Source organism: Pinus tabuliformis, chromosome 9 (assembly GCF_031772625.1).
Source record: "Pinus tabuliformis cultivar Carrire ecotype Pingquan chromosome 9, CPIR1, whole genome shotgun sequence".
NCBI lineage: Eukaryota > Viridiplantae > Streptophyta > Pinopsida > Pinales > Pinaceae > Pinus > Pinus tabuliformis.
In genome coordinates, this window is record NC_142307.1 from 217,803,165 (window position 1) to 217,826,086 (window position 22,922).

The window sequence follows — 22,922 nt, forward strand, 5'->3', positions numbered from 1 at the left end:
ATGAGTTTATTTGTGTTAGGGGACAATTCGTCAAGGTCAGCCAGCAACCAAATTGCCCCCACTTATTCTCCATGTTTTAGTATAAATAGAAGAGTACTTTAAGTCATTTGTCACACACACTCTTGTGATCTCTCTTCATTCTGTTTTGGGTTTGATGAAGATGAGATCTAGAGAGAGTGCCCTCAGTGATATGCTGCCCTAATAGGAGATGCCCTAGAAGCTGTGATGGAGAAGGCTCTACACTGTCATGGAGGACAGCCCTTATCTCAGCCACAAAGAAGCCCTAACGCTGCCCTATGGAGAAGCCCTAATAATATGTTGCCTGAAGGGGTCATAGCCACAAAGGAAGAATAGCTTTATTCACAGCGAAGTCGCAGTCCAAAAGGGAGACCCTAGCCACAGTAAGGAAGAACCTTAGCCACAGAGATCTAGCTGCTATCCTGGAGAAGAACCCGAGCCCTAAACGTTGTCTAAGTGAGCTACAATGCACAGCCTAAAAGGGTTCTCTAATCCGCAGTCTATGGGACACTTCTATCAATTGTCAAGGAAGCCCTATACGCAGACAAGGGAAGGCTTACACACACAGCTAGTCACAGTTCAAGGGCGCATAAAAGAACTCCTAATCCGCAATGAGAAACAGTCCTCAAAGACGTGATTTAGGTGTTGTCCTGCAGCCTTAACTGTTGTTCAAAAGGTGACCTCTATTCACCGTGAAGAGTGATTCAAGAAACCCTTATTCGTTGTAATAAGGTGTCTCAAGCACGATGTCTCAATCTCTAATCTCAGACGGATAGTGGAAGCGGTCAATGTAATCACCAGAAAGATAAAGGATAGCAAGTTCTATTTAGGACTAATATCAGTCAACACAATCTCGAATTCATCTCTAATCTAATACAGCGATAAGCGGATAAACTACAGTGAGAAGTTTGATGTACAATACGAGTTCGGATGGCTTGTGGTGAACAAGTATCTCGTCATGTGGGAACTCAGAATATTGTGATAACAATTTTAGTGCTATTACAATGGTCACATTTTGGTGACACTTGTTTGAAAGGGCTGACAACTGTGTTAAGTTCTTATGATGCTTGGAGGCTGGTTGATACAGGGCTGAAGGTTTGTCTTGTTGCTAGGCTAGGCTACAGGCCATAGCCAGCAACAAGGCTATTATCAAGATTGCCTATCAGATGGACAGAGCTACTGTCATGGGTTAATATCTATGTTGAGCTAACAAGAATGCAGGATGGCTATAGTTGCAGTATGGTTAATGCAACACACTGAGGTGTGGCACAGTGAGGATGGGTGCAGCATGTTGTAGCACAATGATGATGGGCATGGATGTATAGCAGCAGCAAGAATGTATTGCAGCAGCATGATGATGATGTATTGCAGTGCAATGATGAGGTACAGCTCAGTGATGGGAGCAGCATAAAGATTGAGTGCAACACAGTGTCGAGTGCAGCATGATGATGAGCAGTAGCATAGTGATTGAGTGCAGCACAGTGATGGGTGCGGCATGATGATGGAGTCACCCTGAAGGATCAGTTGAAGCAGTATGCCTTCACCTGAGTTCAGATCAACTACCTCATGTGTTATCTTCATAGAGAAGATCTCTGCTCTTATTTCGATAAGTCAAAATGTTGACTTCTGATGTATATGTATTATCTCTCTCTCTCTACTGAACTATTGAAGAACATAAGAAGAATTGATCAAGGGTTTCCCCACATTGGGGTTTGTCCCTAGCTGGCGCCACATCTTGTGTCCTCTTGTCTTGGCTTGTTTTCTGCGATTTATGTTTATGTTCTATCTGCATTTTACTATCATGCTAAATGTGATTGCTAATATGGAATTGATATTGAGCTAATATGGAAAATTGAAGTAAATTTGCTCTCAGCATAGAACGTACCTAAAATTAACAGGGTAGAATACATGAGATCTCCAAAACCCAGAAATCGTTTATGGAAATTCCACCTAGAAATGAATTAATTAAATTGTGAACCAACTTTTAAATATTTCCTAAGTTTAAACTTAGGGAATATGGTTAATTAATCAGTATTAATTAAGTCAAGGCAAGAAACATCTAGAAACTAACAAGGATCGATCTAGAGATGATCCTAACCATTGACTAAGTTTTAATCTTGGCCGTTGGTTCTCCAACGGAGGATTATAAGAGGAGATCTATGTGGTGATGGAAATATCACTTGAGACACTTGAGCAGTTCGATTTCTTCGCAAACTTCGCACATCGATTTCTAGAGTAGTAGCAGTGAGTTGCCGGAGAGAGAAGGAGATCGTCGAAGTGAGTGAGGGGCAGAGGCAGTGAGGTTGGAGGAAGCATTCTAAACCCAACGAATGCATTTGCAGAGAGGCAGAAGAGCCACAGAGAATCTGACATAGGGGCAGTGCATTAGCTTCTAGAGGCAAGTTCAATTTGCTGAGAGGGATTGACGTTTTCAATTCCAAAGGCCGGGAAGGAGTCCCAGAGTGCCGAAGAAGCATCTTTCCAGTTAGTAGAAGGCAAAACGACTTCATTAGAGACCAATTGACATCAAGCAGGCTGACGCACAGGGTGAGAGGGCCGAGTTTCTGAAGGCAAGTTGTTCCGGGTATTGCCTGTGGGGTCAGAAAATTCCTTAGTAGTTTTTGCCGGTGGTTTTCTCTCTAGGATGGCCAAATTTCGACATCCAGTTGTACTCAGAATTTCTCACTGTTCCATAATAATAAAACCCACAGTTGTTGCACCTGTTTTCCCAAGTTGGGTTTTTCAGGGGACTGTTGTCCAAAAATAATTTTGTTAATTTTATGTGTGTGATAGCATTTCTCAGCTTCCAGCGTTTCTTTTTTCCGCATAATTTTATTTGTGAAGGTTGCACTATATTTATTTTGATATTTGCGTAGCAGATATATTGTTAATTAGTTAACAATTAGGTGAAATAATATCAGTTTCTGCAATATGACTTCAGTTTAAGAATTTTTCACACAGCCACCATGTCCAGAGGACACCCCTGCATAATGAAAGTCTACAAAGCACCATCCCATACCAGCAGTTTAATATCCATTAGTTTTAATATGATTTCCATTATATTTTATGTTTTCTATGTAGCACTCTTTGCAATTTTTGCGCTATCAAATCCTCAGATTATGAATAGTAAGAACAACTTCAAAATTTTGTGTCTGTGCTACTGGTCTGGTTTCCTAAGTCACAGGCCAGTAGAGTCAATTGATAATGTATGCTCATATTTTTTATCATAATATAAGTACTCTTATTTTACAAAAAAATTATATATATAAAATTTAAGTGACTAAGAACTCATCTTCCTCAAAAGTAAGGAAACAAGTCAATGGCTCAAGATCTAGAGGCATCTAGGAGCATTGAATGTCTACCCCATTACGTACCACCAGGTTTTGTCTACATATAATAGTGTAGCCACATGCTAGCATCTTCAAACTGTATCAACGAAGGTTAGGCAAGTAGCCATGAATATTGTAGCATTTTTCCTGCTTCGAATATATATATATATATATATATATACCTTTCGTTTCCCCACAGTACCTTGATCCTTTCTTTTCAAACATTTGACAGATCCACATCCGCATCCACATCAAAATCCATATCCGAATCGAGGTTGGATTATTTTTAATTTGTGCTTTTGGTAGAGAAAGAGTCGAAACAAATTGGTTGCCAGGAAAATATTTATAGCCTTTAGCTTCTATCTATAATATTACTATTAAAAGTCCAAGGCAACTATCTTTTCTTTCTCATTCCCAGTAAGTCATCAATCAGCAACCCTTTTCCAAAGCCCAATCCAAAAGCCTTCCATCAAAATGATCTAGTTAGGGCCAAATGTGCACTTGTTTTGGACAATTCATAACACATCAGACTAACCTTTAAAGTTCAATTTAATCCAAAGGGAAATTCCCTTTTTTTAAGAAGTTTTAGCGTCCTCTCTGTCGCTAGCAATTTGATCTTCCTCTCTCCATTTTTTTCTTCACAATGGGAAAGCACTGAAGCATCTACTTGAAAAATTACAAGCCCAGCAACTCTAATATTTTCTGATTGGTTTATTTAGTGGACTATAATAAAGAAAAGTTGTTTTATGGATTACAGTTTCACAGAGTGCAGCACTATACAGAAAAAAAAAGATGCCATAAGAACAGATAAATGTAAAAATTGGTCTCCTAAAAATAGATGTGTTGATGACAGTTATTTGTCATGCATTAAAAAAAGTTACACAAGCAGTGGCATACCGATGCAAAGCCAGGTCATCTGAGAGTTTTCCTCGTGCCCTTAGCCAATATTTCTGTCTGCACCAAGACAACCTTATTCAGAAAATCATGCATCATATTAAGATTGAAAAAACTTTTAGAAAAATGGAAAAAATATATATTGCTGTTACAACTGCTCAATCTTTAAAGTACCCATTTCTCCATGATTATGGATTGTTTCTCCTGGATCTAACCTTGGTTCTCGTGTAGCAGGAATATTGGAGTCTTCATAATCATAAGTATCAGCATCACAAAAACGAATCTCTATAGGCCATGGAGCAATGTTTCTTTTTGCAAGACTATTCCTTTTGGACCTGTTGATCAACCAGAAACTTAAAGAATGTGCATACGTGTAGTTACTACAAGGCCATTGCAGAGATGGAACCAAAGGCATGTTACACCATGTAGACCAAGATTTAGAAGAATACATCTTACATGGGGACTCGAGGATCAGTGAGGTAGCTCTCCAAAAGCGTCTCCCTTGATACAAGCTGCAGACGTTTTTTACTCATAGAGACTTAGTTCACTCGACAAATTATAGCCAAATTAGAGCATTGCATTTAACACATCCAAATTAAAGCCTTGCAATTAACACTCCAAAGCCAAAAAAGGAATGTAAGTTTTAATACCATTTCTGGATCAGGTGCACTTGGCATAGGCACATGGTGCTCAAAACCCTTTTCAGGCTTCTGCAGAGAATATGAAATCAATGATGTTATAACTTAGCACAAGATGGATTAGGGATATAATTGACCATACAATAATATAAATTATTTTTCTTAGAAGGAATATCTTCTTTAATTTGAGAATTTTCACTCATTTCTTGTCACAGTTTACCAGTCATTTGGAAAACAGATGAAAAGAACATGCTCTGATATAGAAGGGCGATAGTCTTAAACTTAGTGCTCTTAACCAAAACCTAATTGCTAATTCTGTCTTTTAAGCATTTTTCACTACATAGTAAAATAGATAATTATATAATCAATAATGGGAAAGAATTGTGAAAATTTCATCTATCACAGCAACTAGTAATTATTTTTCTAATTGTTAATTTATTTAACAATTTATATGTTGTTTGCTATGGCAAATATCAAATAATTCACACAGTGATTTTCACAAATAAACTGCGGAAGAAAAATAGCGCAAGAACTGAGAAAATACTAGCACACACACATAAAAATGACACCATTATTTTTGGACAAATATCCCTGGAAAAACCAACTTGGGAAAACCGGTGCAGCAGCTGAAGGTTTTACTATTGTTGATTTGGGGTAGCATCGGATGTGCTCTAGAGGCTAAGGCACATGAGATCTCCAATACCCAGAAATGGTTTGGGCAGATTCTAAACAGTTTGGGAGATATTAAAATAATTAATATTTTTAATGGAGTCCCTAAGTCTAAACTTAGGGAAATAAAATATTAATGTGTATTAATATAACACTGTGTTAGAAGGGTCCAAAAGTCATGGATCAAACCAAAGTTAATATTAGCCGTTGATTAGGAACTTAATCTCGGCCGTTGATTTGTCAACGAGAAAAGTATATAAGGAGGCTTGAGGGTCACTTGGAGAATACACCAAGTTGATCAAGATTTCGACTTTGTGGGGTTGGGTTTGTTGAGGAAGTCGAGAGAGTGATCAGAGTTGCAGCTGAGGGGCAATGAATACAGAAGCAGAGAGGCAAAGATAGCACCAGGAGGATCAGCACAGTAGCCGAGAGTAAGGGACGCAGAACTAGCCAGGGTTGACACATAGGCAGCCAGGAGTTGCACAGTGCCTCAGAGGTCTAGCGTGGGTGACGCAGAGGGTCAGAGGGCTGACGCAATGCCTCCAAAGGCTGACGCAGGCCAAGCCAGAGTGACGTTGGGCAAACGCTAGGCCGGAAAGGGTTGACGCTATCCCTAGAGGCTAACGTTGGGGTTTCGTGGCGTAGATTGGAACTATGAAGCTGTCGGAGTGATTATCCGAGGTTTCAGCTGGAACATCTGTCTCCAACTGAAAGGTACTACTGCCGAGATTATTCTTTGTTGGGTGAGCCGGTTTTGGCACCCAGATTGCATTCAGAAACTGCATAATAATAAAACCCTCAGATAGTTGCACCGGTTTTCCCACATTGGGTTTTTCCAGGGACATTGGTCCAAAAACAACGGTGCTACTTGTGTGCTTGTTTTGTTTCCTTCAGTTGATGATCTGTAATGTGTTGAGAATGTACTTGATTTATTTCCAGTATTTACATGGTAAATAACTTGTTAATTAACAAAACAAATAGGTAGGAATAAATCAATAAAGTACATGAAGGGTCTCTAACAGTTAGACTTAGAAATTCCAACATGGTATCAGAGTGTGTTTGCAGATCACAGGAGAACTAAGGGCATCAGCTGAGCAGAGCAGCAACAACAGAAAACAATTGTCCTGACTCCCGAGTGACAGAAGTTGTTCCTAGCAGAGTAGCGGCAAGGAAGGGGTGACGCAGTCCCTGCATCATCAAGATTGAGCCAGGAAGAGGCCAGCACAGAGACTGACGAGGGCAGAAAAGGCTCACGCAAAGCCACGCAGAGACCAGGAGGGTTGACACAGTTGGCTAGGGGAGCACTTCAGCCAGTGCCTGATTGCACAAAGCCTAGGAGCTCTAACCTTCAATTTGTTGGGGTTTAGGAGGTTGTGGGTAAGTTGCAGAGTGGAGCTGGTGGGGTACTGTAGTCAGAACAGTACCTAACAGGGCAAGGCCAAGGAGGGGGGAGTTGCTACCAAGGATTTCTAGCCGAGAAATCTGGATCAGTGGTGCAGCTGCACTAAGGATCGGGGTGGGGGCATCTCGACATTGGCAGAAGGGTTTCCAGGAGGGAAATCGAGGCTCAGAGGGAGTCACACCAAGAACTTCTAGAAGTGAAGTAGAGGAGCAGCGAGATGGCAATGAATGGGGAAAGAGACCAGGATAGGCTGGACGGAGCCTCAAACTTCATAGTCTGGAAGGCCAGAATTTTATCTGTTCTAGACAAGAATTGTGTCAAGCACTTCGCCTTGAGGACGATAACGATCCCAGTTGACCCAACTGATAACGACAAGTACGAGGAGGCAATGAAGAGGGCCAAGAGCATCATTCTTGACAGGGTAAAGGACCATGTAGTACTACATATTGCCAAAAAGGACACGGCAAATGAGATGTGGGAGGCCCTAAAGAAATTGTACCAACATACTTCTGTGCAGAGAAGGATGTTACTAGAAAATCAGTTGTGGTCATACCAGATGCAGAAGGGAGAACAGATCGACACCTTCCTCGGACGATTGAAGGAGATCCGGGATCAGCTGACTTCCATAGGGGCCACACCGGATCAAGAATTGACGGTGAGAACAGCCTTGAACGCAGTCTCTGAAGACTGGGAGGTGTTTGTCCAGAGCATATTGGGCAGGGCGACCCTTGCAGATTGGGAGGAAATGTGGGTGGCTCTTCGCCAAGAAGAGATCAGAACACTGAGCAAGGCAGGAAGCAGCGGCAAGGGGATCAAAATCAAGAAGGAGGAGGTAGTGGATGATGCCCTAGCATCTGAGGAAAAGCAGGAGAAACAGAAGAACAAGGACCTCTCCAAGGTCATATGCTTCCACTGTGGCGAATTAGGTCATTATGCGACCCAGTGTCCAAGGAAGAAGAGCAAGGGAGAGGCCTCCGACACCAAGGTTGTGCTAGCAAGGGCAGAGAAGGATGTCGAGACAGATGATGACTGTGCCATGAGTGCTCACATGCCACTTGAGCAGAAGTGGGGAGACATCGAGCTGTAGTTAGATGGACTACAGGCAATGAGGGGCAAGATCCTCAAGGTACCCAACCTCTTGGATTATACCTTTGCTACAGGAACCCCAAAGAGTAGCAGCAGCACTGGCGGATGTCAATAAAGACGGATGCGGATGGAGCAACAGAGGGAGCTACAGTGCAGGATTCCCAGGACAGAGTGAGGCAGTAGTGCGAGAAGCACGGGAGTGTTGCACCAGTGCAAGATGGCACAGAGAGGTGTGCAACGATGCGAGATGCATGGAATAGTTGCAGCAGCGCAAAGGTTAGAGAGGGAGCACTTGTCAATGATAGAGGGAGCCTACGCCACTTTGTGTGGCTCTGCGCAGCTCTTGTCCCTCTCTGCGTCATCCCTACGTCTCACTAATCTGTGTCTCCCTCTGCGTTGTCTCTCAGAGTCCCTGCGTCACTCTTCTTAGCTCCCCAGACTGCTACTAATCCCCCTCTTCATCCACCCTGCAACTCTCCTCTGAAATCGATCTCCTTCTATTTGAGAATCGATTTTCCTTGAGATACTAAGTATCTGCTGGTGTGTCTTCAAATGACCCTCAAGTCTTCTCTTATACTTTTCTTGTTGATGAATCAACGGTCGAGATTAAGTCCCTAATCAACGACTAAGATTAAAACAGACTTGATCCTCGTCTCTTAGAAGCTTCTCATCCTTATCTTTATTAATACCCATTAATATTTTTATTTTCCTAAGTTTACACTTAGGAACCCATTAAAACTATTAATTATTTTAATAACTCCTCAACCGGATGGAATTTCTCAAAACGATTTCTGGGTCTTGGAGATCTCTTGCGCTTTAGCCTCTCCACCAATTTTCATGGCTAGAGCACATCCGATGCTACCACAAATCAACAGGAAGTACCTCCCTCGCTAAGAGGGAGTGTTGATTTGTGTAGCTTCGGAGGTAATCCAAGCCCTAGTGTTTGAGGGTTGGAGGGCAAAGCGCAACAAGTAGGCTTGTGGGCTTGGAATCCAAGCTTGGGGCTCTGCACCCATCAAGATTTGGGCCAAAACAGTGACAAGTCTTCAACATGTGATGGATGAGGATGATAGCTCTCGGCAAGACGACTCTAACGCAACGAGAATCATCTGATTCTAAGTTGTTGTTAAGGAGTTCTGAATTTTTGAAGATAAGTGTGGGTGAAGATGTGGGCTTGTTCAAGTCAGCCTAATGTTAGTAGGTTGTTTGAGAGGTTGGCAACCCTCTTAGGGTTGTTCGTTGGAGCCCCATGAGATCCTATAAAAGAAGGTCTAATGTGAGGCTATTAGTATCATCCACGAAGGCAACACATAGCTCTGAAACAACACATAACCGCAAGAGGAGGAGCTCGTTAGAGGCTAAAAGAACTTGGTCAAGGCAGCTAGGGCACTCTTGTTGAAGGCCGCAGAAGAGAGGCTACTATAGCGTGGAAAAGAGGTTGCATGGAGCCTTTTAGGAGTTGTTTGTAGGGTTGTTGCTTCAACAAGGAGGTCGAGCATCTTTAGGAGTCTATACAATTTTTTTGGGCAGCAAACGAGGTAAGGAGAACTGGTTTTTGGGTGGGCTATAGATGACAGCAGAACTATGGTAGGCCGCAGGCCTAACCACCTGAAAACAAGGGCAGCATGGAGAGGTTTGGGGCAGATTTGTCCCCAAAACAACAACACAGTTGAAGAAAGTCTTCCTAGCCTAGGCCGCAGATTATAAGGGTTGTTTGGTGAATTTGTTAGGGCTATTGCAGCAAGCGTGATGCCCTAACCAGTCACAATATGAACAACAGCGAAAGCAAACTTGGAGCAGCAGTTGCATGCGTTTTGGGTCTATGATTTGTGGACCACAACTTGGATCAGTTGATGGGCAACTTGAGGAGACCTTAGGAGTTGTTTGGAGGAGCCCACGTCGACTGTTGGGAAGCCTACCACGCATCCAAGGTGACAGGAGGCTCATCAAATGATAGGCAAGAGGACAGCAGCAGAAGGAGTTGCAAATGGACTCTTGTATGATGGGTTGATGGTTTCCTACAAGAGGACAAGTTGTTGATGCCCAAATTTGTGCAATAGCTCCTCTATTGCAAAGCAAAGTGTAGATTGGTGGAGTCTGTGGGCAGCCATGTGCAAGGGTCTCCTAAGTGTGGGGATGCCCTAATGAGGTGCAGATGCTACAGCATGGACTTGGTCTCTCGTGGATTGTTGGAGGGCAGCGTGAGAGAAAACCAAGTGGGGACGAGATTAGGCACTTATGGTCTGCTGGAGGACAATGTGATAAGTGTCCAAGTTGGAGTCAAAGTGCAGCACCTTGATGGACAAAGGTGACTACTAGCCTAGCAGTTGATGAGCTCAAGGGTTGACGAACCAGAGGAGCAGTTGAGCAGCCCTAGACTTGTATGTGGAGAAGGACTTCTACGGCAAATGAAGGGCAGTTCTCCTAGCCCGTGTTCATTTTGGGAGATGGAAATCTTGCAGTGATAGGTGGCATCCCTTCGTGCTCTATTTTGGTCTTCATCGGAGCAACACAGGAAGACCATAGTGGGTTGAAGTCCCTGAGTAGCTGAGGAGCAACAGTGGGCAGTTGAGAGTTGTGAACAACTCGACAAGAGTCTCGATGTGTAGTGGCCTTGATGGACGAAGGCACAACTAGGAGCAGATTGGATAACCGAGATTTAGTGGCCAGATGGACTTGGAGCATTGATAGAGGCAAGAGTTGCAGATCGAGAGCCGAAGGACCGGGCAGGTACATGGTACGACCAAGAGGAGCTGAGAGAGCATGCGACAATCAAATGGTCAGAGTATCTTGATGAGGGTAGATTGGTTGTCGATGGACTGACACCAGGCCCCAGTTTGTATTCTTGTACTAGTGGATGTATGAGGGCCATTATCCCTAGTATAGAAGCCCTAAACTGTTGTATTATATGTTATTTGATATAACAAAGTTGGGTTGAAACTTGTAAAAAGTTTTATATATTTTGTGCATGTGTGATTTATTGTTGTTTATATTCCACTGTGCAAAGTAGTATCGTTGAGATTCTTGGTTTGGCAGCATCAAAGATTTTAAGATTCTATCTATCATAGACCTAAGGTCATGGAATTTCAACACCCTCTTTGTTGATTTGTGGTAGCATCGGATGTGCTCTAGCCATAAAAATTGGTGGAGAGGCTAAGGCACATAAGATCTCCAAAACCCAGAAATTGTTTTGGGAAATTCCATCTGGTTGGAGAGATATTAAAATAATTAATATTTTTAATGGAGTTCCTAAGTCTAAACTTAGGAAAATTAAAATATTAATGGGTATTAATAGAAAATTGGGTGAGAAGGTTCTAAATGACGAGGATCAAGCAAAATCTAATCTTAGCCATTGATTGAGGACTTAATCTCGGTCGTTGGAGACTCAACAAGAAAAGTATAAGAGGAGGGTTGAGGGTCAGTTGGAGATACATCAGCAAATACTCGGTATCTCAAGGAAAATTGATTCTCAAAGAGAAGGAGATGGATTTCAGAGAGAGAGTTGCAGGGTGGAAGAAGAGGGTGAATTAGCAGCAGTCAGGGACCTCAGAAGAAGTGACGCAGGGACTCTGAGAGACAGCGTAGAGGGAGACACAGGGATGATGCAGAGAGGGGCCAGAGCTGTCCAGAGCCACATAGAATGACGCAGGGTTGACGCAGTAGAGAAAGGAAGCTCTCCAGGGTGTCAGAAAGTCTCGGAGAAAAGTCTCAAGTGTTTTCTCCCAGTGTCTATGTAAATTTTTATGTAAAAGTGATTGTTGCAAAAGATTAATAAAACACACCTTTGCTGCACCAGCTTTCCCGCATTGGGTTTTTCCAAGGACAATTGTCCAAAAATAACTGTGTTGATGTGATAGATTCTTGTGCATATATTTGTTTATGTATAGTAATTAGATATCTGCAGTAGAATTTATTTTAATATTTACTGAAGGGATTTCATAAATAACTTATTGGGAATAATAAGTAGGTGAAATAAATCAGTTGCTACAGTAATAGAATTTATGTTTAGAAATTTTCACACTCTTGCCCCCACTCCATTCCATCACTATTTCACATGACACCTGCCATTTGATGGATGTACAATGGACATGTCACTCCCTTAGGGGTTGAAACCACCTAATAGGGTCCTTTATTAGCATCTCTTGTTAAGGAAGGTAACACCTATACATTTTCAAAGCCTATTTGGAAGGGCATGCCACTATGAAGTGTCCATTTTTGCCCTTCATTAGCATGCTTATTTACTCAATTACACCAATGAACTATTGTGCTTAAAGGTGAGGAGACACAATGGATCTTATACTGGATTGCAGGTGGGTTTCCATCTTGGACCTGGCCCCCCCATAAGGGATCCAAGCCCCCCATAGGGTCATAATGGCACTTCTAGAGTGAGTGTTGGGAGTCATGGGCCTCTAGACTTTTAGAGCATTAATTGCCACACCATGGTCTTTTTCAACACCACCACATTGCTTGTTCGTGCCCCAGTTATACAGAGATGACCATGCACTTGGACCATGTTGCCTAGCCAGCTACACATTACACCCAACACTTGGCAGTTGATCTAGGGCCCAGAGGAGATTTTGTTTGTCCCGGGGAGAAGTGGGAGGGCATGTGTCATCTTCTAGCACTCATTAATGGAGCATTGACTTGATCTTGGGCCATTTGGAGACCCATGAGACCCATTTGGAGCCCACAGAGCCCAAATTGGGGTTTGGAGATGTTTTGCAGCATTTAGAGGGCATCCCCCTCTTATCCATTATTTTTGAGGTCCTCACACTCATCCCCAACATATCAGGCCTCAGTGCTAGCATTGGAAAGCACTCTGCATTAATTACATGGTCTAAAAGAGAAATAAAATAATAATTAACGTTAAAGTTATATTGGTTGGCTCGTCAATAAGGGTTTGTTACCTTGTTTTAACACTTTAGGGGCTTCCTCATTAGAAATTCGAACTTATGAGTCTTGTATAAATATGAGAGGCTCACTCTCATTTGAGATCATCACACTTTGGATTTTTGGCTTGCGACTTTGTGGAATGATTTGGATGAATCTAATGCATTTTGACGTTTGGAAAATTCTGTTTTCTCTCTTGGAGCTTCTCTTTGGCAATTTGATGGATGGATATATTAATCATTATCTTACCAGTGTTGTTTAAAGCCATAATTGTGATCTAATAAATGTCTAATGCGTGGAATCTTGTCTATGGTTTTTAATGTGTCCTAATTTTGTTAGAACATTGAAGCTATTGTAAATTTTGCATGTGTTACTCGTGGATAATGAATGTTCCTAGAGGTTGTTTTGTATATTATATCCATGAAACTCCATTTATTCTTGCCAGCGAAGTATAAATTCCTAAAGTAGCTGTGAAGTTGCCTCCATTAGGGCTAGCGAAGCTACCTTTAGATCTCCTTAAGGAGCAAAGTTCTCAAATCAAGATCATTTTTTACTCCAATCCTCCCAATTGCTAGGCACTGGTCTTAGATCCTTGGTGATCACATTATACTTCAGAAATAATTCTCCTTTCACCTTTTCTTCGCCCTTTCCTCATCCCCTTAAGGATGAGAAAGCCTCCATAGGGCTTGGTGCGAATTTCATTAGGAAGGAGCTTTTACAAAACCGTTTGGATAGTCTTTTGTGGTGGTGTTTCCTCTAGCTCTCCTCTTGATTTGAGGCAATTCTCACAATCAAATCTCAATATAATTGATGCCCTAGCCATCACACCAAGTGGGAACCCTAGGTGTTATTCTTCAACTTGGGGATTGTTGAAGGCTTGACCTTTAGTACTTGTTGAAGTATATCAATCATAAGCCTTTTCTCTTATTTACCTAGACCTTGGATGGACTTCTATCTCATCAAATATCTCAACTAGGCCTCAGGTAGTCTTCTTTCAAGGGGTTTCTCTTGGAAATTCCCCCTGGATTCTCCCAAAGCTCTGGTTTTCATTGAATCTTTCCATGGAATGAGCCACCTTGCCTCACTTAAAACCTATCCTAGGAACATCTATCACAAGTGAGAGATATTGGGACTATTCCTGTCCGTGAAAATCCGAGAAGAGAAGGGGACATAGGTTGTGGTGAAAGCGGGCCTTTATCCCAGAGTGTTGTTGTGCCCTCTAGATTTAGCCTATTTAATAGGCCTGCTAGTTTGTGCAGCAACCATGCCTACATGAATCCCAAAAATAAAATTTATTTTATTTTAATTTCCATAATTTTACTAGGCCGATTGAGGAGGCATCTTGGCATGTGGGAATACCTGCCAATGCTACACAAAAATCAACACCTAGTTCTCCAAAAATGGCACATCTCCCTATTAGCTTGGAAATCCTTCAAAAAGCACATGACCCAAAAGTCACAATTTCCTACATGGCATAGCCAAAAGATTTAGTTCAAGCCTGCATTTTCATGCATGTAATTAACAGAGTTCAAAAACAATATTATCACAAAATTGTCCATAAATTCATATATATACAAGTGACAAAGAGACAATACAAACACCAAAAAAAAGAAAGAGAAAAATGAAAAATGTGTGTACTTTTAACAACAAAATAAGTCCATAATACTCTCTAAAGGTGAGCTTTATGTGACCAAGATATAGAAGCCTTCAGATGTGAAAATATCTGAAATGGGTGGTGTGGCCTGAATTTGAACAGGGCTGTTAAGGGATACCATGGGCAGGAAGGAGGAGAAGAACGGATAGGTATTATCATAGAACCATCAATTAGCTGATCTAATATGAAAGGAACCATCAGGATGGAATTTAGTTTTTATTAATCCAATCCTACAAGCAGCATATGTATTACCTGGAAAGAAGCAAACATGCTGGTTCAATTAGCTGATCTAATATGAAAGGAACCATCAGGATGGAATTTAGTTTTTATTAATCCAATCCTACAAGCAGCATATGTATTACCTGGAAAGAAGCAAACATGCTGAATATTTCATGCCCTCTTTGTTTTGCTACCACATGTCGTGTTGAAAAACTGTTTCCATCACGAATCCGATGAATATGATAGATAATTGGCACTACAAGGAAAACAAATACATATGAATATTATGAAAAGGCTTTCACAACATGACCAAAACAGTGAAAATTTCTCAACTTTACTGAAAATTTGCAAGTCCAAATAATTCATTAAGGAAAAACACAAAATAATTAATTTAAAATATTATAATTTAATAATATACTTTATTACTTTTGAAAAATACATCTTATGTTTACATAAAATTATTTACAAACAACAAATCAAAAAAAGGAAGGGTATATACAACAGATCATGTTAACCCCCCCAGGTTGGCACACAGCAATCCAAACAGAGAGGGAGATTTTCTAGTGACACTTAAGGCAGGTTTTCCTATATATTCACTGATTTCTACTGCTGATTTTTAAAGTTTACATCTGTTGAGATTGGTAGCTTGGGAGGTACTCCAAACCCTAGGGTACAAGGTTGTGGAAGAATTTGACCCACATGGGCTTGGTGGGCAAGAGTACCCAAGCTGTGGGCTTTGCACCCAAAGTTGTGGGTGTGAATCCATGAGAAGTTTTGGACACTTGGCACTTGGAGACGATAGAGCACCCTATGAGGAGCTTGGGGCTGCTTGTAGCAGCAAGAGAGGCCTTGTAGATTGTGAGATAATAATTTTTTAGTGTTTTGAGTGGGCTTGTGGCACAAAGAACAAGTCAGCCTTGACTTGAGGAGGTGCCCTTAAGGGCTAGACGTTGCCACAAGAATATTCATATAACTAAGAGTGAGGAGGAGCCTCATTCTCATCAACACAAGTGCATCCTATCAAGTAAAAGAGCAATCTGAGGCAACCAATTTCTACACGAGCAATCTGAAGTGGAGAAAAGGTCAAGTTTGTGTCTCTTTCTCATGATTTGATCTGCCGAGGTAGGAAGGAGGCCAGCTGAGTTTAGTAGGAGAAATCTGGGTGTGTTTTTGGCATGTATCTCTCTGAAATTAAGGGCCACAGAAGTCTATTCATAAGAAGGTAGGCCGAGCTCCATTGTAACGGCTTGAATAGGGTCAAAAGCCCTGTTTTGGAGGGCCAAGGGTTCAGGATCATAGCTGAGGGAAGGCCAAACTTGATAAGGGACCTGAGCAGAGATTTGGAGGGATGTTCGGCCTGTTTTGAGGTGAAGGAACAGTCCAAATTAGAGCAGACTGGGAGCCCTAACCAGTGTTAGGATATTCCGACACATAGGAAATAGTTAAGTTCAACTTGGTCTAGTATAGAGTTAGGTATAGAGTTAGGTAAAGTGTGTTTCTTTACCGTTGTACATTTTGTAACTTACAATCCGACGGTCACGATATGTAGTGATCCGATGGTTCACTCTCTCCTCGGTATTACCGACACTTGATCCGTGGCTTGACACCCGATTGGTCCATGAGTTCTATTTAAAGCGCATGGAGGGTCATTGTTCGGGTAATCCGTCTATGAGAGAAAGCTTATGTAAATTTTCATTCTTTGATTAATAAATTGCCTGAAGTGGCCACGTTGGCTCAGGCCGTGGACTGTTTCCCTCTTTGAGGGTTTTAACCACGTCAAAAATACTGGTGTATTGTTTTGAGATCTGGTTGTGAGCGGTGTTCTTTTGGTGTTCTTTCTGAGGAACTTACCCTGTAAATTCCTACATGGTATCAGAGCTATTTGAGGGCCGCGTCCGTTGGTGATCCAAATCTGAAGCCGGTAGAACTGCATGCGGCTGTCGTTTCCTAGATCTACTGTTTCTGACTGCTTTCGGGCCGAGAGGACTGCTCTGTTGTGTTCGGAGCATCTGTTCCAGTGAGGAACCCCTTTCGTTTCATGCGAAAAGGTTTCCGGTAGCCCTATCTGCGTCATTTTTAAGATCTGGAGGTATACAGTGTTTATCTGCAGTTTACTGTTATTTTCTCTCTGGTTATTTCAGTTTCTGTTTATTTAGCCTTTTTTATTACCGGATCTATACCTTTCATTTCTGCGTATGCTCTTTGCCCTGCGACTCTGTGCGATCTGGGCAAATCAGAAACAGAAAGGAAGTTTTTTTTCTCATGCGTATGCTCTTTTCCCTGCACCTTAGTGTGATCTTGGAAAATCAGAAACATTGAGAAAAATATTTAGTTTCTGGCTAAAGCTAACTTCGAGCCGTAAGGTTCGTTTTTCTTTGCATATTCGTGTTGGGTTTTGTGTTTTTGTTTTGTAGGAAAAAAGAGCTTTCTCAAGGCAAGCACGCAACCCAAGGCCCCCCCCCTCTCTCTCTCTCTCTCTCTCTCTCTCAAATTTTTTGTATAGCTCAATTGGTTCAAAGCTATTTTAAGAGAGTAGAGGTCTTGGGTTCAAATCTCCATTTTGTGGGGGCATTTTTTTTCATTCCCGCACATTCGCGCACTTTGCCGGCAACTTCAACAAATTTTTTTCAAAAAGCCATAACTTCTTCATCCGGAAGCCTTTTTCAGAGCCATTTTTTTTAAAACAGCCTAATTTTTCGAGATCTATCCATTGGAACACTTACTTTCAGCATCTTCAGCTCCAGTTTTTTTTTAAATGGAAAGTCCATGCCAAGTCATTCTTGACAGCACTAACTACTTCCAATGGATATCCTACATGGAAGATTTACTTAGAAGTAAAGGTCTCTACAGAATAGCCACAGGCCAAGAGAAGAAACCAAAAGATAAAGACAAGGCTGCAAAATGGGAAAATAGACAAGATCAAGCACGTGGTTTGATAGAGATGTCTATTTCTCCTGATCTTAGATTCCATATTGCAGAACTTGATACTCCTCATGAAGCATTGGAACAAATCACTAAAGTTTTTGGGATTAAAAATGAAATTAGAGCCCATCAACTTGAAAATGAGTTGCTTACATTGGATCCTAATAATTTTTCTTGCATTGAAGATTTCTTGTCCAAATTCAAGACCCTTAGATATCTCTTGGAAGGTGTTAAGGTTAAGAAAGAAGATAGTAACCTTATTTATTCCATCCTTACTAAGTTGGGACCAGCCTACTCTGTATTTGTTTCCACCTTCCATTCTACAAGGGAAGCTTTCATTTGTCAAGGAAAAGACTACAAGGCCCCTTCCTTTGACTCTTTTTGTGATTCTTTAATAAGAGAACAAGAAAAACTCTTACACCTTGGTCTTCTTAATCTTGGAAACTCTTCCAAGAAAGCGTTAGCCGCCCAACAGCAACCAAATTTAAAGAATCCTAAGAAGTCATATCCTAAAAAGAATGGTCCTAAACCAAACAAGGGTCCTAAGCAAACTCAGCCTCAAAATGAAAGATCATTTCAGCAAAATGATAAGACCAATAAAAACAAATGGAAGAAGACTGATAGACATTGTAACTTTTGTAATCGAGATGGCCACTTAGAATCTAAATGCTTTAAGAAGATGGAAGCCTTGGAAGCCGCAATGAAGAAACATAACATCCATGTGGAGCATTCTTCTACTTCAACTTCAACTTCATCTTCAGGAATGGCACTTTCTGCATGTCGTTGTCAATCATCTCAGTCTGGTTATGCATTAAATGTATCTTCTTCTTCTCATTCTCATGAGTGGCTCATTGATTCTGGAGCCTCTTATCACATGGCCAAAAACAAAGCCATGTTTTCTTCTTTAAATGATTGTAACACCAAAAATATATATGTTGGTGATGATAGATCTCTTAATGTTGTAGGGACTGGAACTGTTCATCTAGACAATGGTCAGTTTAATGATGTATTATGTGTTCCAACCTTATCCTGCAACCTTCTATCTGTATATCAGATAACTCATTTAGGTGAAGGTAAAATTGTTGAATTTTCACCTCATGATGTTGTAATCAAGGATCTAAGAGATCCTAAACAGATTCTAGCTACTGGTATTGCTGATGATTCCACAAGGTTGTATAAGTTTCACAACTTTGGGTCATCAAATCTTCCCTCAGTATTTGTTGCTCATAATGATGAAGTGAGCAAACTTTGGCATGAGCGATTTGGTCACTTAAACTATCGCTCCCTTCAGCATCTATGTAAAGAAAATATGGTGACAGGTCTTCCTATGGTATCTTGCAGAGATGGTGTTTGTTCCGGATGTGTACTCGGAAAACATCATCGGGACAGTTTTGAAAAACGTGCCTCTTGGCACGCCTCAGCCCCTTTACAGCTTGTGCACAGTGATTTATGTGGTCCACTTCCTGTTGCTTCATTCTCTGGCTGCAAGTATTTCTTAACTTTCATTGATAATTTCTCCAGACGCACTTGGGTATACTTCTTAAAACTCAAGAGTGAAGTATTTAACACCTTTTTGGCCTTCAAGGCCTTTGTTGAAAAACAATCTAGACATCAAATTCTTAAGTTAAGATCTGATAATGGCGGAGAATATGTTAAAAACACATTCATCAACTATTGCACTGAGAATGGAATTCAAATGCAACATATTGTTCCATATACTCCACAACAAAATGGTGTAGCTGAAAGGAAGAATCGCACCTTAAAGGAAATGGCTAATTGTATGCTGCAATCTAAAGGACTCAGTCTTAGTTTTTGGGCCGAAGCAATTAATTGTGCAAATTATATAATAAATCGCACTCCTACTAAGGTTCTAAAGAATATCACTCCAGAAGAAGCTTGGAGTTCCATTAAACCAGATGTAAGTCACTTTCGTGTTTTTGGAAGTGAAGCATGGGCCCATATTCCAGATGAAAAGCATAAAGCTTTAGAACCTAAGAGTGAGAAATGTACTTTTGTTGGATATTCTGAAGATGTAAAAGGTTATAGACTTATTCCATTTAAGTCCAAAAATGTTATCATTAGAAGAGATGTAAAATTTGATGAAAATAAATCGGCCTGCGAGCCTAGTCCGGCGGATGTGCCACCTCTTCCTATCTCTTCTACTTTTGAAAACATTTCTTCTTCAGATGATGAAAGTGAGGATGACAATCCTCCCCCACCTTCTCAGGATCCTCAACTTCCAAGATGGGTCCGTGCTACTCGGGATGCAGCAGGTGATCTTGCCGGTGATCCTACAGATCAGCGACGTACACGTTCTCAGTTTGAAAGAGCCTCTTCTTTACTGGCTCAAGCTCCAGTAAATCATGATCCTGACACTTTTGCAGAAGCTTCAGGCCATCCACATTGGGAAGCAGCTATGAATGAAGAATATCATTCATTGTTGGCAAATGATACATGGGATCTTGTTCCTCTACCAAAGGGACGCAAACTTGTTAGATGTAAATGGGTTTACAGAACCAAGTATGGACCAGATGGGAAAGTTGATAAACATAAAGCTCGTCTTGTTGCCAAGGGCTTTTCACAGGTTGAAGGCATTGACTACACTGAAACCTTCTCCCCTGTTGCCAAAATGAACTCTATCCGCCTTGTTCTTTCCCTTGCTGCCTCTTTAAAATGGGAAGTCCATCAGATGGATGTTAAATCTGCCTTCTTGCATGGGGACTTGCATGAAGAAATCTATATGGAACAACCCATTGGCTTCATCCAAACAGACTCCAGCCTTGTATGTCGACTTAAGAAATCTCTTTATGGTCTCAAGCAAGCTCCTCGGGCTTGGTATGCCAAAATGGATAGCTTTCTTTTAGAATCTGGCTTTTCTAGGTGTTATTCTGACAATACTGTCTACACCAAGAAAGTGGGCAACTCTCTTATCATCCTTGTTCTTTATGTTGATGATCTTATTCTTACTGGTAATGATCCCAACCTTATAAACCATGTGAAGTCTAGCCTTAAAAAGAAATTTGAAATGACAGACTTAGGACACTTACACTATTTTCTCGTTCTTCAAGTCTTGCAATCCAAGGAGAGTATTTCCCTTTCCCAGTCCAAGTATGCTTGTGATATTCTTCGTCATTTTCACATGGAAGAATGTAAGCCAGCCCCTTCTCCCTTTCAGTCTGGAGTCAAACTTTTAGTCTCTTGTACTTCTCCTGAAGTTGATGCTACCTTATACCGTCAACTTGTAGGAAAACTCTTGTATTTAACCCATACTCGTCCTGACCTTTCCTTTGTTGTTGGCCTTGTTGCTCGTTTTATGCAAAACCCCCGTGAAAGTCATTGGAAAGCAGCTAAAAGAATACTTCGTTATGTTCGAGGTACAGTACAGTTTGGGATTCATTACAGTGCCAAAGCAGCGCCTCTATTAGTTGGTTTCACTGATTCTGATTGGGCTAGTGACCCTGATGATCGGAAGTCTACTGCCGGTTATGTCTTCACTTTTGGTTCAGGACCTATTACATGGGCTTGTAAGAAACAGGCTGCCATTTCTCTTTCGTCAGCAGAAGCAGAGTATCGTGGTGCCGTGGAAGCTAGTAAGGAAGCCTTGTGGCTTCGTCAGATCCTATCAGAGTTTGGCTTTGAGCAGCAGCATCCAACCACACTTTGGTGTGATAATCAAAGTGCCATTCAGCTATGCAAAGATCCAGTCCAGCATCAGCGCAGCAAACACATTGAACTACACATGCACTTCATCAGAAAACTCATTCATGACCATGTTCTTGAAGTGCAATATTGTTCAACAGATGATCAGGTTGCAGACATCTTCACAAAGGCCCTCACAGAGGCGAAGTTCACTAAACTTCGATATATGCTTGGAGTTCAGGAAGTTGTCACTAAGGGGGGATAGGCTCTAGTGCCTCCTTCCTTCTCCTATTGTGTCATATTTGTAAATCCTTCAATCCTATCCCAAGTTGTTCTTAAGGGGGGATGTTAGGATATTCCGACACATAGGAAATAGTTAAGTTCAACTTGGTCTAGTATAGAGTTAGGTATAGAGTTAGGTAAAGTGTGTTTCTTTACCGTTGTACATTTTGTAACTTACAATCCGACGGTTCACTCTCTCCTCGGTATTACCGACACTTGATCCGTGGCTTGACACCCGATTGGTCCATGAGTTCTATTTAAAGCGCATGGAGGGTCATTGTTCGGGTAATCCGTCTATGAGAGAAAGCTTATGTAAATTTTCATTCTTTGATTAATAAATTGCCTGAAGTGGCCACGTTGGCTCAGGCCGTGGACTGTTTCCCTCTTTGAGGGTTTTAACCACGTCAAAAATACTGGTGTATTGTTTTGAGATCTGGTTGTGAGCGGTGTCCTTTTGGTGTTCTTTCTGAGGAACTTACCCTGTAAATTCCTACAACCAGAGGGCAGATTACCTCAGTACTGAAGCTCAAATCCGTGGAGAATGCAAGGCAGCAAAGGACGTCTTGGACAGGTATGTGATTATCTCTTTAATATTTGATGAATGCTAGGTGTTGAAGTCCAGATTTGGAGAGTTGTTGGACATCTTGTGGCTGTCAGGAGGGCAGCAAGTAGTTGTTTTTTTGAGCCCTAAATGCAAACCTTGAAGGACTTTAGGTCTGCTAGGAGAGGCAGATTTGGAGAAGCTCGAGGACTGATCTTTGAAGAACAAAAGAAAGCAGCCAAGGGAGCAGTTTGTCTAGCCCAAGTTTACTGAAGAGAAGGACATCTTGCAGTGATAGAGGGCAGCCCTCCATGCCCTAAGTTTGCCTCATTGAAGTAGCACAGGAAGGAAATAGAGGGAAGAAGTCCCTAAGAGTTGAGGAGCAGCAGTGGGCAGTCTAGGAGTTGTTCACAAATGGAGTTGTGAACAACTCGCAAGAAGACCCTATGTGTTGATTTGTTGATTGACTAATGATCAGCTAGAAGGCAGATTGGAACCGTGTTCAGAAACCTAAAGGAACAGGATCGTTTATAGAGACAAATTGGTGATGCTGCAAAAATGGGAGCCAAAGGACCAGCAGATGTGTTCATGAATCGTGGACTAAAAGGGTTGCGGAGCACCACATCAACAAGTAGGTCAAGTGTTATCTTGTTCAAGGTAGATTGGTTGTCATTGTTGTTGACATTGTTACCCACCATTTTGTGGGTAATATCCCTAGGAGAAAAATTTCCTCAGTCCC

General features: G+C 41.5%; 1 protein-coding gene across 3 annotated transcripts in view; it reads right to left on the reverse strand.

Moving 5' to 3' along the window:
* LOC149147938 (acyl-CoA thioesterase II) overlaps window positions 1-22,922 on the reverse strand; it is a 304,813-nt gene that overhangs the window by 97,997 nt on the left and 183,894 nt on the right. For all 3 annotated transcript variants that reach the window (XR_016262313.1, XM_089438380.1, XM_089438379.1), the window contains 5 exons: window positions 14,943-15,055; window positions 4,892-4,951; window positions 4,698-4,753; window positions 4,457-4,576; window positions 4,245-4,301 (listed from right to left, as the gene is read on the reverse strand). Coding sequence is in view for 2 of the 3 variants with exons in the window: in XM_089438380.1 (XP_089294506.1) it covers window positions 4,245-4,301; window positions 4,457-4,576; window positions 4,698-4,753; window positions 4,892-4,951; window positions 14,943-15,055 (406 nt within the window). In the remaining variant the exon portion in view is untranslated. The remainder of the gene's footprint in view (window positions 1-4,244; window positions 4,302-4,456; window positions 4,577-4,697; window positions 4,754-4,891; window positions 4,952-14,942; window positions 15,056-22,922) is intronic.